Source organism: Podarcis vaucheri (assembly GCF_965113315.1).
Source record: "Podarcis vaucheri genome assembly, chromosome: 7".
Classification (NCBI taxonomy): Eukaryota; Metazoa; Chordata; class Lepidosauria; order Squamata; family Lacertidae; genus Podarcis; species Podarcis vaucheri.
In genome coordinates, this window is record NC_138765.1 from 34,606,960 (window position 1) to 34,624,491 (window position 17,532).

Here is a 17,532-nt window from a genome sequence, read left to right on the forward strand (position 1 = left end):
GCTGGTGCTCGTGGCCCCGCCCCCTCAGCCGTTGCCGACCGTTGCTAAGAGCCGCTTCCGCTTCCCTCGCTTTTACCTCAGGGCGGTTGAGTAGCGAAGAGCCGCCGCCAGAGTGGCAACAACAACAGAAACAGAAATAATTACACAAAGAAGCCACCGTGGCATTATACAAACAGAAGTAATAGCAAAATATAACAATAAATCATTTTTTATTTGAGCAGGCATATTAACTGAAGGCTGATTTGTAGTTTTAACTATTTTAAAAAAAAATCTTCTTTATTTATTGTGCACTTTTTAGAGAAAAATTATATATATATATATATATATATATATATATATATATATATATATATATATATATATTGATTTAAGGGGTTTTTGAGGCAGTTACAGCTTTTGATTACAAAGACTCTCCAAAGGATAGGGAGGTCCTAGACCTCCCTATATATATGCATAAAAGCATATATGCTTTTATGTAGCACTGCTCTAGGACCTCCCTATCCTTTGGAGAGTCTTTGTAATCAAAAGCTGTAACTGCCTCAAAAACCCCTTAAATCAATGACTCCTGTATGCCAGAGAAAGATGCTCTACTTGCCTCGCTTTTTACAGCTCCCAGCTGGGTGTGCATCTTTATCCCTCCAAACCACTGAACTGCAGGTGGTTCTAGAAATGGGTCTTGCCGTGATTAATACTGTATAGCCTTAGCCTGGAATCCCAGCTCCACTCTCACTTCCACATTCATAAATTAAATAAATAAATAACGAGAAGTCTCTTTTTACTTTCTTTTTAGATTTATCCTGATGCTAAGAAATGGTGGCACAGCCTGAGTTCCAGAAAAGGGGGTGAATTTTGTGCCTTCCAAAAGACAAAAGAATGATCATCAGTCTGAAGGTCAACCCTCCATTGAGAAAATTCATGTTTTAGCATTAAATCCATAGCCATTCCAACAGAGCTTAAAAGACACGAAAAAACAGTTTCTTGCAGATTATTTTCATAAGAAGCCATATCCCACTGAAAAGTAGTTACTTCTGTGCATGGAAAGCTGATGTTGCAACATTTGGGGGGAGAAAGCGACACATCTGCCTAAAGGCAATAAAAAGTCTTAAGCCATCCGTGCTTTGGGGCTTCAATATGTCCGAACTTAAAAATGTGAAGCCCAGTTTCAGGTTAATGTGAATTGGAGGATGTGTGAGTTGTCCCCCCCCCCCCCAAGCAATATAAGGCAATCAAGTTTGGCTGTTCAGCCTTCTGTCATGAATTCTTTAGTTGAGATTTCTGCATTCCATGGGATGGTGGAATAGATGACCCTTGGGTCTCTTCCAACTCTACAATTCTATGATTCTGTTAATCTTAATCTCCCAACCCAACCAGAGTCCATGCCTTTCCAACATTTTTGGGACAGTGGGCACATCTGGAATTTTGAGAAAGTGCTGTGGGTGCCAGTCACAAATTGGTTGTTGTGGGGTGTGTTGCATAACACAAAATAGCTGCCATATTTAAAAGAGCAGAGAAGGACAGGCACCTGAAATGGTGTTGGTATGCTTCTCCGCCAATAGAAAAATGACTCCTACCTGAATCACTACTACACAGAGTGAAGTTCTTTGCACCTTTCCACTGTTTGGGATGGGAGTGTGAATATCCAATCCTGGCACCCAACAAACATGGGCATGTGTGTCCTACCCCCTTTCAACTTCCATTCACCTGAATGCATGGTTAAAAGGCTCTTGGTGGAATCACTTCTCACCCTTCTCCCTTTCCTTTCCTTCTCTGGACAGCCTTCATCATAAATGTCAAATTTCTATTTTGTTTACTTTTTAAATGAAACTCAATTTCCTGAAATGCTCTGATCTTGTATCTGCTGCTTTCTGAGCGACTGTCATTGGCACTCTGGTACAATAATGAAACAAACTAAAATTAAAAGCTGTCTTCCTGTGTATTTGGAAAGTGTGCAGATTTCTGTGCCAGTTCTGTCAGACAAATAAATTGCCTATCCTCCAGCAGCATCGATCCAGGGTTGCAGTGGGGAATGGTTCTCATGGCACATGTAAGCTGAATTCCAACCTGTCTCCCCAATCATCATGTTCCAGAATAGCTTATTATTTTAATATTGAGAAATAGTCCTCAGATGTATGTTAAGGCTTGTATTCTGAACAATCATGGTAACATATGGAAGAAGATAGATGTAATGGTGCCCTTGTAATGGTGCCCTTGTATGCTAATGCACAGGCTCTTTGGGGAGCGGGCAATGGGGTCACATCAATGCTGACAAACAGTCAAGGCAAATGACTTTGATGCAGGGGGCAATGAGAAGGGTTCAAAGGAAGATTTAAGGTCCTTGGGCATCTCAAGGGTCTGTTCATGCATCTTTCAGGTGACCAGAAATCCCTAGGCACACCCCTTGCTGCTTTTTTTAGGATCTTGAATGGATTCCCTGCTCAAAGCTTTATGTTTAAGTGATGTAAGCAGTGCTTTTTTTAAATGAAAAGACAAAAAAGGTGCCAGTACTCACCATGAAGTTGTTATAGTAAGTGCCACAGTTTTAACGTTTTTTTGGGGGGGGGGGAGGTGCTGGTACTGTGTACCCTCGAGTACCCCCAGGAGAAAAAAACACTGGATGCAAGACCAGTAAAAGTTACATTGCTTTATCTTTGGTGGCTCCAAAGCTATGGGACATTTGCCCAGTGATTCTTCTTGACGTTAAGCCTTCTTGTTCAGATGAGCTTTTCGGAAGCTATAATGTCATTTGCTCCTAGTGTCTATTATTCTCATTGCCTTGTTTTGCATAAGATGTATTGAGCTGTATTATGATATATAACTATATTTTATAAATTACATTGATGTTAATTATATTTTTTATCTCTCTTTTTAAAAATCTTGTTTTATTTAACTGCAATGTTAATTCAATTATGTGTTTCAGTAAGAATACTGATCCTGCAGTTGTGGCTCCAAGTCCAATATCCAATGGTACACATTAGATCATGAGCTACTATAAGTTTTTGGAGAGGATGTGATTTAAATTTGTTAAATGCACTGATTCTTACTTCAAGAGGCTACGCTGTTTGCAATGGGCCATATAATGGCAGCTTCTTAAGTATTTAGGGGCAAAAACTTTTAGGCTTTTATGAGTGAAGATCAACATCCTGTCTTTTATGCAGAAGACAGAAGCTGATTTCCCAGTCTGTCCAAGATACTTGCACACACAATGCAATTTCAGTAGTCTAGCCTAAAGATTATTGTGAAATGAATCCATTTCATTCAAGAACAAGGTTATTGCAATTTCATATATCCTGGAGTATCAGAGTATGATTTCAGATTCATCTAGATTTGGTGAAAGTGGTCTCCCTCTAATTAAAGAGACAAGAGATTTGTGTGTAAATTGTCAAACTAAGTTTTAGATTGTTCAGAAAAAAGAACAGGAGAAAACCCTCCCTTGTGTGATTGAGCTAGTGTAGCCTTACTTAACCAGCATATTTTCATGTTTGGAGCCAAGATTTTGTAATTGCAACCATTATTTCTAATCACAACCCTTGTTTTCTAACAAAAGGACCAAAGCAGGTTGTCAAACAAGAATTCTTGCCGTTCTCTGGCTGTTTCCTGCTGCAGAGTCCATTTGGTAAATGGACATTGTTCACGGAACAGCATAAAAGTGTGTTGTAATCTGCTAGGTTTAAACACAGCATGTGAGCCAAAGGGTTGAAATGAAAGTGAGCCAAATACCAATTAGGAAACAAGGCATCATTTATTTAAATAGAATGGCTAACCATTAGGAAAGGTTCTTCAGCTGAGGAAAGACGCCACTACTTACTCTCCTCTACCAAGACCGTTAAGGGGCATATTCCATGTAAACCTCTATTGCAATGAGATGCTCACAATTACTCTAACCTAGTTAGTTTTAAGTCTAGGAATAGCTGACAGAAGCTACATAGCAACACAAACAGCTTGCTTGGTAGCCAATTCTTATTTCTAAAATAAAGTAATTTGAGGTCTGAAGGCATATAAGAACAAGAGCATTTTTGGGAGGGGGAGAATTTTTGAGCATTTTTTTTAACATCCACATTTCCCCAGTATGCCATTGCATGAAAGAGCTGGTTACCATGAAGGGGTGTGGTGTGTTTATTTTAAGGGGGAGCAAAAGTGATGTTTGACCGCAGTTTCTCATCTGACTCTAAAATCTCCCAATTGTAATGCCCAGAGATTCCAGCAGTCAGTAAAATCTTTAACTTTGGATAAGCATTGTTTGGTCTTTTTTTTTTTTTTTGAGTGAAAAATATATTTTATGAAAAGTAAACAACTGATGTTCCAGTAACATTAAAGAAAAGTCACTGATTCCAGTATATTAAAAAGGTATAATCCCTATCCCTTGCCCCTGGCCAAGTTTCACATTACGTACAATAGAAATGGAAGAAACCAGAATTTTCCTCATTTGGACAAAAATGTAATTACATCATAATACACAAAATGGTGTGTGTGTGTGTTACATAGAACTGATTTTTCAGTTATTTTTAGATGCAGGAGTGCCTGTCATTTTTTGCTGCAGACAGAATAACTAAGGTTCAGTATTGTTCAGCTCCAATGTTCATCTGGGAGCAAGTCTCGGTCAATTTATGGGGCTTACAGAGTAGGCACACACAGAATTTCAATGTTAATTCCATTTTAGAACTCCACCCTCCATATCCACCCCTCCACATTCTTTCAAGTTTTAACCTAAACTTATGACAAAGTTGCCAATTCACACAAGTTCTGTTGAACTTAACAATAGGAGTACTTCCACATTTTTTGCACAGCTACTGGAATTTCCTGCTGGAATATGCACCTGCACATATTGTTGAAAGGCTAATAATTCATTCCTAACAAACAGAAGAGGTGTGGAAGTAATCTACCCATTATTTGCCCACAGCAATTGAAAGACTGAAGCATTATTTTGAAATGTATTTTGCTGAACACAGATGACAAAATCAACTTCCCTTTAGAATACTGAGGCAAACATACACACAGCCACACATGCTTGGATCATTGTCTTTGAAACAAAACAAAAACAAAATATCATTATGAACGGTTGAACCCCACTGGCGAAAAAAAATATAGTCAAAATATTAACAACAATGAAAAAATAATCATTCACGACTAGTCACAAGGACCAGAACTTTGGCAAATCCCAATGGAGTCCTTTGTAGAAGAAAACCTGTTAGTGCTTCAGCCTAAAGGCCCCTTCATGTTTTTGGGCTGATACATTGGCTGTTCCAGAGGCATCATGCCAAAGCAATCTGAAGGGTTGCAGTGACCTGTTTTTCCAGGCGGCCCTGTAATCCCTGGGGGTCCTGGGATACCTGGGATGCCCTGCTGTCCCATAGGTCCTGGAAGACCAATCTTGCCATACCCTGGTGGTCCTTGGATCCCTGCAGAGAAGAATTGAGAAAGAGGGTCATTTCATAAGCTTCATCCATTGGGGCTTATGCAGACTGTTTTGTGCTTTCCACTTTCTGGGAGGGCAGGAGCTTCTGGGAATAAGTCTCACATCCTCCCCACCCCCTTTGCAGTCCTTACTGCTTGAGCAAGCTGCAGTCCCTTCTGAGGAGGCCCACCTCCTCATTACTATAGCTACTCCCCATGTCACTTGCCCTCTTCCTCTGGGTCAAATCTGCACAACCACAAGTGGAGGGCGAGGCTTTATCTCCATCCATCATTGCTTGCATGCTTGGGGAGGGCAAGTGAACAGGCAGTGAGAGCATGGAGGAGGACGAAGGCCAGGAGTCTCTAAGGAGGAGTCAACCATTATATCTCTATAAAGTTACAGAAAAAGAACTCACCCTTACTTTCCGTATTAACTAATTCACTCTTATGATGTGCGTATGTATGTGTGTATAAAAAAGGTAAAGGGACCCCTGACCATTAGGTCCAGTCGTGACCGACTCTGAGGTTGCGGCGTCACATACCCAAATGAAGTAAACAAGTTGTTTTAAAAAGGATGCCTGTTATGGTGCAGGAAGAAAACAGGAAGAAAAGGAGGCCTCAGGAACCTGGGACTTATGTTCACAAGTGGTGGGGGTGTAAATATGTACAATTGGCAAAGGGTGTTTAAGGAGATAACAGAAATCACTGGGTTAAAGCTGACCGAAAGTCCAGAGGTAGCATTATTATCAATTTATGATGGGGTAAAAGGTTCACAGGCTATGAAGGACTTGCTCACAAATTTATTGACATTTATTATTTATTGACATTTATTATTTATTATTTATTAAATTTATTTTAGCTAGGAAGTGGAAGGGGCAAGGTAACTGAATATAAAATGGAAGAATGGTATAAAGAGGTGTGGGATATATCTATTAATGATAAATTAACGTGCTGTTAAGGTAAGATGGGGGAAATGCAGCAGAAATGATTTTGAGGAGATATGGAAGGTATTTGTAGAATTTGTTCTGTTAAAACGGAAAGGAATCAAACCATCACAAACCTCCTTTTGGGAGGTTGGATAGTTACAGTGGAATGGTCTTGGGGGGGAAGTACACACATTTTAATTTTATTTATTATTATTACTTTGTCAAAATATAAATAAAATAATAATGAAAAGAAAGAAAAAGAGGCCTGTACCTGGAGGACCTGGAGGGCCAGTCTCTCCCATGATTCCAATCCCTTTGTCTCCCTTTTCACCTTTGGCACCTGGCTCACCTGCACCAAGAGAAAGGAAAAGGAAGAGAAGCTGCAAGGTGATTGATCCACCACCAGCACCTACAGAATTGTCTCCATGTATCAGAAGCACAGAGCCTTGTTCTCATTGCATCAGTTTGCTGCTAACGTAGGTCTTTTATGATACTGATGCTAAGGCTAATGCTTGTGTCTTCTCAATAGCTAAACACTGGTCAGTTTCATGCCAAATTTGGTAGATGTAATTGCTAGCAAGGAGAAGGAATAAATCATTCACTGCAAGAATACCTAGAACATCCCAAAATCCAAATCCTTAGGTTGTCATTGAAATGAGCCAAAACAAATTAATCTGCAGGGTATAAGAGGCCCTCTGAGCCTGCCACTATCAGGGACAGAAATGGAAGTGCGTACCTCTCATTCCAGGCACACCTTGTCGACCCTCTCTCCCAATCTGTCCTGGCATTCCTGGGGGACCTGGAGCCCCTTGCCGTCCAGGTATACCATCTTTACCAGGGGGCCCTGGTCTTCCTGGCTGAGCAGCCACTTCCACTGGGAACTGCATCCGGGAGGTATAATATGCCATCCGCTCTGCAGGAAGAGATAAAGAGAGTGCAGTGTTTGCTTTGCTGTTGTAAAGATGGCCCATTGGTCTGGGCACTGATGGTTTGCTCTTGCTGGAAGGGCAAAAATGAGTCTGCATCAGTTTTGAACATAATATAAAGACTGTCCTGTCCCATCTATGTGTAGAATTTTGGGAAAATATCAGCACAAAACTCTCTTGAAAAGAGAAAAACCTTTTTTTAAAAAAGCCTTTCCTTTTTTTCTTTTGTACAGCTGTCACTTAGCTAGAAAGCACCACTGTTGCACTATTTGAAAAAGGAACTGCAAAAGCCCCTGGCCGTCCCAGGAATTTTGTATGGAGAAAGGAGTTACTGGTCCCAGGTACCCATGGCCATCTTTTCCCCACACTGGGACATTGTATGGAAAAAAAGATGGCCACTACCATGGGTACAAGAGGGCAACCACATTTTCCTCTGTACAAAGTTTGAAAGCGGTATTCATCATCCTACAGGTTTATCCAGCCTCATGTGCAAGCTGTGTGGAAGCTGCTTTGCTGCTTAGTCTTTCCAAGCAGCTGAATGCTATACCAAAAACCAAACACTACAGGGAAAATGGTTTCAGGTAGTCCTCAGGCCATGCCATAACTTAAAGGCAAAAATTGGGTTGTTGAAGAATGGATTCCAAAACAAAACAACATTCCAATGTGCATATTCGTCTGGGAGGGTTCATTTTGGAACTTGAGCCCAGTGGATTCTTCTAGCATCCCAAGCTAGTGGCAGGGACAACAGGGGCCTTCTATTGGGTAGCTTATGGGAAATAGAAAGATGGTAGCCAGGGAGAGGATCTTCTTAGTTGTGGCACCCCATATATGAAATCTGCTATGCAACTGAAGCTTGCTTAAACTGGTTTTTATTCATTAATTGAATATGTGTATGCTGCATTTCTGGGAAGCTCAGAGCTGTTCACAATAGCAAAAAATACTATATATATGTGGTACTAAGCGAAAGACTTTTTTAAAAAATTGCTCAGGCATTCCAGTCTGTTTTATGGCTGATCTAAGTTCTGTATTTATGACTTTTGCTGGATTATACCGACTACTGAATTTTATGGCTGCAGCTCCTGTGATTTTGTATTGTCCTTTTATTGAATTTTATCCTATCTGTTTTATTATTTTAAAATTGTACAATGCTCTGAGAGCCTTGAAGGGTGGTTTATAAATCCACTAAAAAATAAATAAATCCTAGGTTGGGTCTCAGCTAGGGGAATGATGGAACAAGCTTCTGTTCTAGAATGTGTACTATGATATATAATGCTGAGAGAGGAGTAGCAGAGAGGAGCTTTAGCCTTTTAAAGACATATCCACAATATCAAGCGTGATGATGAATCCACGGAGGATAAGGCTATTAATAGCTGCTAGCTACAATAACTGTGTTCTGCCACCACTGTCAGAGGCAGTACGTCTCTGAATACCATTTGTTGGGGACTGCAGGCTGGCAGGGTGCTGTGCTCAGGCTTCCCAAAGGCAGAGCTGGCTGGCCACTGGGAGAAAAGGATGCTTGGCTAAGTGGGTCTTTTAAGTTCTTAATGGAAGCTACTTTGGCTCCATGAAGCAATCATAGGGACAAAGAAATACAGTAAGCCACCTTAAACTGTGTCAGATCATTAATCCATGTACCTCAATATTTCTTGCCCTGACTGGCAGCATCTCTACAGGTTCTCAGATAGGAATCTTTTCCAGGCTTGCCTAGAGATGTCAGGGATTTAACAGAACTTGGGACTTTGCATGGAAAGCAGATGCTCTACCACTCAGTCACAGTCCTCCATGGCTTTACCTCCCACTCCCCCAACCTGGGAACAGTAGGCTAAATTATATGTATACAAGGATTTATTTTTGTCCATTCACAAGTTTAAATCCTTGTTATTTGTTCAGGAGCCACGAGAAACAAGCTCATAAAATCAGGGCAGGTACAAGAATGTATCCAGCAGCATATTCTTCTGCACAACTCGCTGAGATGAAGAGAATCTGCACAGGTCTCTCACTTTACTGCTCTTCACAGTACCCTACAAAAATCTGACCACCAAGGCAGCCACATCATCTTGGGGCAGGGCTGCCACTGCTTAAAAGATCTGTCCAACTTATCCAATAAAGAAGGAACAGCTACACTCAGTCTGCTCAATGGTCCCAAATGGCAAAGCCATGAGATGATATTTCTGTGAAGTAGAAGCCAAAGGTGGAAGAGGTGGAGCCTCAAAGCTCTGCCAAGAAATCATTCTTTATCAAACACCATTCTTGTAAAGATTCTAAAAAGCCCAAACACAATGCAGTCGAAGACAACCTCCTTCTGGTCCTTCTCTCTGTCAAAGCAGCATCTCTCTCCCAACTCAATATGGCTGCTGCCACCACCACCCCAGCAATGTTTGCTACTAACCATCAAACATTTTGTTCAGTTCTTGTCTGATGAACCTCCGGATTTCATCATAATTGATGGCATCCGCCTAGCAAGAAAAATGAGGAGAAGAAAAGGCAGAAGTCATTCTCTGTCCTAGCAGCAAAGAGATACACCGGCAGAGAAAACGCTAATCCTGCAGAATCTGTTACTTTTGTAGTCCTCTAAATAGCCTGTGCCAAGAACCTTTCCATGGCATATCCTAAGCAATTTTCAGCATTAATAGTTTCTTCCCCTTACTCTGCACCTTTTTCAGGCAACCCATTCCATTGGATACATGTCCCTTAGCTGTCACTCATTTGCTGTCAAATCAGGTGGGTCATAAAGCCTTCACCAATCCAGTGCCTTCCAGAAGTTTTGGACTACAACTCCCATTAGCCCCAGCCAACACTCTAAGAAATTTAGTAAGGTGACTTCTGAGTCACAGGCTCTGGGTTTGACCTGCTCTCAACGCACATAGTATTAGGCAGAATTTTATACTTCTGATTTGTTTTCCATTTTTGCATTTGTCCCCTTCTGTTTAAGGAGCTCAGAGCAGCTTTTTCATTCCACAGCAACTCTTTAAGTTGAACTAGGTTGAAAGTAGTGACATAAGTACCCAGCAAGTGTCATGGCTGAGTGAGGTCTTCCCCCTCTATATTGCATTAATCAGAAGCAAACCTTAGTATGGGGCTGGATTTGGGACTTCTGCTGTATGTACAGCATCTGGTTTTGTATTGCATTGTAATTAATCAGTTATGTCTCTTTTTATTAAAGTTGGTCACAGTATACAAGAAGGCCTATAGCCAAACACTTCACCTGCTGACAGCACCAAGCCTTGCTTGGAAACCTTGCCTGGCAATCTAGTCTCCCATTGCACCCCTCAAACAGTAGCCACACACTCCCCATCTCTTACCATGGTCCCAGGCAATCCTGGGTTCCCTGGACTTCCTGAGGGACCGGGAGGACCAGGCTGCCCTCTCTCCCCAGAGGGGCCGCGTGGCCCAATAGGACCCATCTCGCCACTCTTTCCTGGCCCTCCTGGCATCCCAGCTCTGCCTTTCTCACCAGGGTGTCCTCTCTCTCCTACAGACCCCGGTTCACCCTGGAAGAAAAAAGATGGCAAGAAGTCCATGAGGCATTTTCACGGGATTGGAGACTAATACTAAGATCTCAGCCACCACACTTACCTTTGGTCCAGAGGGTCCGGGAGGGCCTGGTTTTCCTGCTGCACCCTAGTAAGAGGGAAAAGGGAAGCAATAACCATGGAGATAAAGACTCACCATGCTTTGCCCCATAGACATGCTCAGGGCAGGCTTCTTCTGGCACTGCTCCCCCCACCTGCCAAAGAGGGAAGGTCTTCAAGAAGACTGCAGAGACCACAATTACCATACCTCTTTGCCCACTTGTCCGTCTGAGCCTGACTCGCCCTAGGAATCAACGGGGGGGGGGGGCAGAAGCAAAAGGTTATTTTCTTTTCATTTTGAATCTAGGCCCATAAATCATGATTTGTAACGATCTCATATTCTTCTCATATGAGCTTTGTGCATCACCAAATGCACTACATGGCTGTGCTGGGATTTGAACATGCACCCCCAAATTCAAACCCAACATTCTTCGAACTGGACCTTAAAATGCAAACCAAAGATTGGCCACACAGTTTTTCAGCAGACTGATCTTGAGGCATTCCAATTCCAACCCGCCACACTTACCGGTGGGCCTGGGTGACCCGGTGGGCCTGGCTGGCCTGGAATCCCACTGAGACCTCTTTCCCCAGGCGATCCCCTCTCACCCTTCAGCCCCTGGGGAGAGAAGGTTTTAGGCATTAGATACTGCTAGAAGCAGCCAAGAAGATGCAGGAAAGAAGATGTTGTTGGACTCCAAATCAGTCTCAGACACCATGGCCAATGGTCAGGGGTGATGGGAGTTGGAGAGCATCAATATGTCTGCCCTGATGTAGGCCTTTGTAGTGTATAGCTAATGGGGTGCAACAGTCAACTCTGGAATAAGGACTTTCCCCCAAGGCTGTGTTCAGAGCACTGTGGGCTGACTCTCAGTAGATTTTGTATATATGGAACTTCTCTCACAAAACCTCCAACATGCAGTTTCACTGTAGTTTATCTCCCATTTTGTTCCCTAGCAACTGGTAGTCAGAGGTACATAGTGGTACATAGGCATATTACCTTCCTCCATTCTACACCCCCCCCCTTTAAAGTAATCCAATTTTGTGGCCATCACAACATCTGGTGGTAGCCAGTTCATTATAATTCAACTATACACTGCGTGAACAAGTCCGCCCTTTTGTGTGTCCTCAATCTTCCAACATTCAGCTTCATAGGGTGACCCTGGGTTCTAGTATTATGCGAGAGGGAGAAAAACATCTCTCTACCAACTTTTCCCATAATTCTATACTCCTCAGTGATGTTGCCTTTTTTCTAAACTAAAACCGCCAAACACTGTACCCTTTCCGCTTAAGTATCATTTTGGTTGCCTCTTTCCAGCTCTGCAATATTATTTTTGAGATATGATGACCAAACTGCATGTGGTATGCTAAGTGTTGCTGCACCATAGCTTCCTATAGTGGCACTATGGCATTGGCTGCTTATTTATGTGAAAAGGAAGCTGACCATTTCTCTAGCAGCAGCTGCCAACAGGGAGCCAACAGTAGCAATAATGATACTCACAACTCCAGAAAGTCCTGCTGGGCCTGGCTGGCCAGGGCTTCCAGGGGGACCCTGAAGAGGCAGAGAAACACAGCAAGTTTAATAACAGGATTAACTGGGGAATGCAGTACAGACGGAAAACTGATGGGGAAACACACACTAGGGTTTTTTTTATTTAGGAATTTATTAGTGCTTTACCCCTGCCCTTTGGTTCATAAAAAGACCCACAAGGCAGCTCAGAAAATGCTACCTAAAATCCAAATTAAAAATGCGTCCAAAACCAACTATAAAGCAGAGTAGAATAATTATCTCAGCAGTAAAATTTTAAAACAACCAACAGAGCTGAGATTCTAAGTGCTCTTTTATTGCACTTTTGCAAAGCTACATTTTTTCATTCACTCACATCACTCACTGACTCTGGACCAGATGAGGCTTGCTGTTCACAGGTCTCACTCACATGGGAGAAGATGGATCTTTATTTATATCAAATGGGGCACACGGGTGAAGGGAGCCAAGCTCTCCTCTTGTCTTTCATCCCTGTGCTCCACTACCCACTTTTCACCTTTTCTCACTTGTGGTATTGGAGTCAGTTTGGGGAGAAGAGCACCCAAAGCAACTGTGTATGATAAGGCAAGGCAGGATTTGGCTCCCTTTTCCTTTATGTACAGATCACCCCCGCTCTATATGTGAGTGTTGCAGCCATGTGAAGAAACGAACATGGCTACCTCCCAAATCGAGTTTGGTCCTAAAGGTGATTCAATTTTGTGTGTGGTTTTATATCCCACTTAGAGAGCACTTCTAAACTACCAAAGAGCTTCACAGCCTCCAGTACATTCAGCTGTCCAACAACCCTGTAAGATCAATCCATGCTGGAGCCAAAAGTTGGCCAAGGCTATGCAATGAACTCAAAGTCAAGATGGGACTTGCATTTGGCTTTCCAAGATCCAACTTTCTAGCAAATTTTCACTGTCCAAACTTGACATGCAGTAATCTCAGAGGCCCTGATCCAGCTAAGTCCCACTGAAAAATGGATGAAATAAAAGCCTCCTCTTTAGTGATAAATTGGTATGAATAGCAATCTGCTAAAAAACCGACTGCCATTTGCTCTGATTCAGCACTAAACTGTAAGTTTTCCTGGTGGAAAGTGGCGGGGAAAAGAGAAGCGTGGGTGAGATGTAACTGGAACCCTGACATTTTCAATGTGACTTAGCAATGTCTAACTTCTTCTGCATTGAGGTAAGAATATACAACTACAATATATTATTCTGATTATTCACAAGACTTCCTAAGTGCAACTACTATTCTTATGGGGAGGGGTCCTGTTTTTATTTTCCACATTAGCTTGTGCAGAAAGCACAGCTGCAGATTGTTCTACTGGTTTTTTTAAGGAATCCTAAAAAGTGAGAAAGGACCCAAACTGAAAAATTAACTAGCTGCATGGTCTTTTGCATAATGTTTCACATGAATCCACACATCATGGACCTTCTGGAAAGCAGGAACTGATTTTAGCAGGTGACTCAGACCCAGCCTGAGCCCCAATAACAATCATGCAAAGGCTGAGAATTAAGTATTTTGACTTACAAGGTGGCCAGGAGGACCTGGTCTGCCTTGAGGTCCCATAGGGCCTGGCTCTCCCTGAAGGAAAAGAGAGAGAGAGAGAAAGCTGAAGGATAACATGGAAATTCAGAGCAGACACATGACTCTTTTCAGTGGAGACTAAAGACTCATCTTCAGATTTCTCATATAGTAGGCTTTAAGCACATGTTGAATATACATTCTTATACCCAGGTCAGATTGGCCAGTGACTGATTTTTTCACTCTTGCAAGCTACTCTTCTGTGAAGCATCTGCTCTTGTTTGCACTGCAGGCTGCTCTGCATGTCACAAGGTATTCAGGGAGGAGCTGGCAAATGAACATCCCCATAGCAACAAGGTCCCCAAGTTCCTTTTCCCCATTGGGGGAATAGCTGCTACTCCCTTACATCGGAGAAATAAGACGTCTGCACAGTATGAGGATAGGAACTATGCCCATATTTTAGTTTGGCCCTGCTCCCTTAGCAATCTTGCCAATCCCAGCATGTTTATCATTGTGAATTGCTGTCTGCAAAGCTCCAGGCTTCACCTGCATGACCTCACCTTAAGTTCCTGACCCAGGAAAGTGATGGTTATATACACATGCAGCTGATGCTGCAATGGGGCATAGCATGAGTGTCACAGGGACAGAACAGCCCATTGTGCATCAGAGCTGTGGGCTGGATTTAGTGGCTAACTCCATCAGTCTGTGAATCCAAAATAAAAGAGTACAAGTCTTGTGCTGTGTGCCCAGAGCATTGACCTGTAAAAACAACACACTTCTGGTGGCGTGCTGATAACTCACCTCAGCTCCAGTCCGGCCAGGATTCCCAGGTGGCCCTGCAGCGCCACAGTCACCCTAAGAAGTAATATATGCATGGTTCATCATGTTTATATGGGATATTCCACAAAACGCTGACACTGTCTGGTCCTGGGGACCCCAACAACATAGATCCATAGGAGGATGGGCTTGCTATGATTGCTGCGCATGCCTCTCAATGCACTAGCGTGACTGATGTTTCAATTGAAGAAGTTGCAGGTTGTATCTGCGATCTTCTACATGCAAAGCAAGGACTCTGCTGCAGAACACTGGAGGGCTATTGCCTCAAATATTTCGTAGCCTGTTGCTTCAGAACACCTTTGATGTTTGACTACTCTGTACTAGGAAAAAATAGGTCACCCAAATTCTGCAAGAAGAATCCTGTGGCCTGCACAGACCAAACAAGTACATTTGCATGCTTTACTTCACATTACTAAGTTTCACCCCCTCCCTGCAATTTTCATGATTTATTCTGCTAATTATCAAGGGTGGGAAGAAAGAAGGCATGCAGGGCTCCCTCTAAAGTCCTGGCTCCTTGAGGACAGGAGATCCTATTTAGCCAGTCTTCTAGTGCCTACTGCTGCTACCATAACATGAAACTTGCAGTTTTGTTTTTAAATGAAAGCTGAAGTTCCAGGAAACCGAATTCTTAACCCACAACCATGTTCTATGATCAGGGCCAGCTCACCCATGCGGCAAGGTAAGATGACTTTATCAGGCGGCAGGATCCACAGGGGCAGCAGATAGCAATGTAGATCTTTATTCCCCCCCCCCCTGTTCCTGATGTAGAACCTTACTTACCCCTTCTGTCCTTGCATGGAGAGGGTGCCATTTTATGCTTTGTTTCAGGTGCCAAATTGTCTTGGGCAGGCCCTGTCTGATGAGCATTCCTTCTTTTACACTTCTATACGGAATTGTCTCCATATTCCTTACTGGGCCCATCTTACAGATAGCATTGATTTATTTTAATTTTGCTCCCTCCTCAAAAGCACCTATCACTTAATGATGCCTGCAGTCACTGACCTTTTGTCCTGGAAGACCGGGGTGACCTGTTTTCCCTTTGAAGCCCTAGAAGGAGAAAAGAAGAAATTAGAGTTTTCATTGAAGGTGCTGGAGCAGCCTTGGCCAACCTGGTGCCTTCTAGATACTTTGGACTACAATTCCCATTGGCCCCTGCCAGCACTGGCTAGGGCTGATGGGAACTGTAGCCCAAAACATCTGGAGGGCACCATGTTGGCAAAGGCTGTGTTAGAGTAACTCTCATAGTTGCTGAGCAATTAAGCTCTAGGCCCGCAGCTGTGGATCCATCCCCCCTTTTTATAGTTGCCAATGGATCAGAACATAATGCACACCCATCTCAGCTTGCTCTTGCACCTTTAACAACAACACCCTGACCTCCAGAAATTGGCCAGTGAAGCTTTGCACAGTATGTAGATAAATGGTACTGCCACCTGCTAATGTCTGCATTTCAAGCTGAAAGTACAGCAGCTGCAGATTACTTAAAGGGCATTGTCCTACTGCCCTTGTCAATACCAGCTTCTTTCAGTGGGAAAAGAGGCTGCCCTGAAGGGGAAAGCAGTGGGATTAAGGTTCCCTACTTTCCATAGGTCCAACATGGTCATAAGATGACCTGCAACTTACTGGAGGTCCCATCCTTCCTGGAGGTCCTGCAGGTCCTGGGTCGCCCTAGAGAAAACAACAAGTTAGTACCACCAAAGGGCAGATGCTTGTGCAAACCTGGGGGTTTTACCAGGAGGCTTAACACTATCAGAAGCATAAAGTTCCTTACACATCATGCAAAGGAAGCAGCCATCACTCCTCCAGCCCCACTAGAGGGGTTTAGACTGCTGTCCCAGATGCAGTCCTGGAGTCAAGCAGAATGCTATGCTTTTCATCTCTTTTTTGGTCTCACGGTGCTGAAGCCCCAAGCAATCAATGCCCAATGGGGTAAGGTCAGATCAGAGGCAGAGGTGAGCTCACCAATAATTCTGAGACACAATATAATTGATGGTGTGTGTGTGTGTTTTAAAGGCCAAAATAAGTTGTAGGTGAAGACGTTGCCACCATCTAGCGGGATTCGCATCCTTACCCGTAGCCCTGGCTTTCCGTCCTTCCCATCTAGTCCTTCCAAACCAGGTGGACCCTAGAAATAAACTCAGGTTATAGATGCATTCATTCCTTGCACTGTCATGTAGATAACCAAGATTACATGGCCAACAGTTTATATTTATATATTGCACTATAAGCATGCACATGGGCTTCACAGACATTGGCACAGTTTCACTTCAGATGTTACACTGAATGGCGACTAAGGAAGCTTAACTGTGTTTTGGGGTAATGTTTGAGCTGACAATGCATAGTTTTCAAGCCAAGTGAGAAACAATGGGCTGAAACTAGCTTGTAAACTATGGTTTGTGGCAAATTTTGTTTGGTGCAATGCCAGAATCAACAAATCATAGTTACAGCTATCATTCCAGCTTCTGAGGCAGTTGCACCATGGATATAGGAGTGAATTTATCAACCTACAAAGCTGAGGGTGGAAAATGAAAGCTGACAAGAAGCTCTAAACCATGGTTTGCTTGCTGAATATTGGCAGAACAAACTATGGCTTGGATTCTAATGGCTAGCAGAAGCCATGGTTTATTGTGATGTCTGAACTGAGCTATTATTTAAGTGACCCAGTGATTACTACCATGTTAGGGCATATTGGTGTGCCATAAAAGGGTCTGAAGTGTCACGGGAAAAATTTAGTCTCCTTGTTAGAATCATCCATTACTCCATCCATCACAGGTGCATGTGAGCCAAGAAGCATCACAACTGCCCAGAACATGACTCCAGTCATGAGCAGC

General features: G+C 42.9%; 1 protein-coding gene and 1 long non-coding RNA gene across 9 annotated transcripts in view; one reads left to right on the forward strand and one right to left on the reverse strand.

The window, feature by feature from the left end:
• Positions 1-38: 38 nt before the first annotated feature.
• On the forward strand, positions 39-10,794 carry LOC309537771. 4 transcript variants are annotated; one of them, XR_014222003.1, is made up of 6 exons: positions 39-178; positions 791-891; positions 2,918-2,964; positions 6,677-6,793; positions 9,907-9,964; positions 10,722-10,794. It is a non-coding gene; the product is annotated as an uncharacterized lncRNA (long non-coding RNA). The 4 variants fall into 4 exon arrangements; XR_014222004.1 differs by lacking the exon at positions 9,907-9,964; XR_014222005.1 differs by lacking the exons at positions 2,918-2,964; positions 9,907-9,964.
• The window catches only part of COL16A1 (collagen type XVI alpha 1 chain), a 129,623-nt gene continuing 115,811 nt past the window's right edge, over positions 3,721-17,532 (reverse strand). For all 5 annotated transcript variants that reach the window (XM_082232762.1, XM_082232760.1, XM_082232761.1 and 2 more), the window contains 14 exons: positions 16,773-16,826; positions 16,325-16,369; positions 15,707-15,751; positions 14,669-14,722; positions 13,874-13,927; positions 12,314-12,364; positions 11,342-11,431; positions 11,024-11,059; positions 10,820-10,864; positions 10,546-10,734; positions 9,633-9,699; positions 7,054-7,230; positions 6,589-6,666; positions 3,721-5,396 (listed from right to left, as the gene is read on the reverse strand). In XM_082232762.1, the coding sequence (XP_082088888.1) occupies positions 5,194-5,396; positions 6,589-6,666; positions 7,054-7,230; positions 9,633-9,699; positions 10,546-10,734; positions 10,820-10,864; positions 11,024-11,059; positions 11,342-11,431; positions 12,314-12,364; positions 13,874-13,927; positions 14,669-14,722; positions 15,707-15,751; positions 16,325-16,369; positions 16,773-16,826 (1,188 nt within the window). In that variant the 3' untranslated portion in view covers positions 3,721-5,193. The remainder of the gene's footprint in view (positions 5,397-6,588; positions 6,667-7,053; positions 7,231-9,632; positions 9,700-10,545; positions 10,735-10,819; positions 10,865-11,023; positions 11,060-11,341; positions 11,432-12,313; positions 12,365-13,873; positions 13,928-14,668; positions 14,723-15,706; positions 15,752-16,324; positions 16,370-16,772; positions 16,827-17,532) is intronic.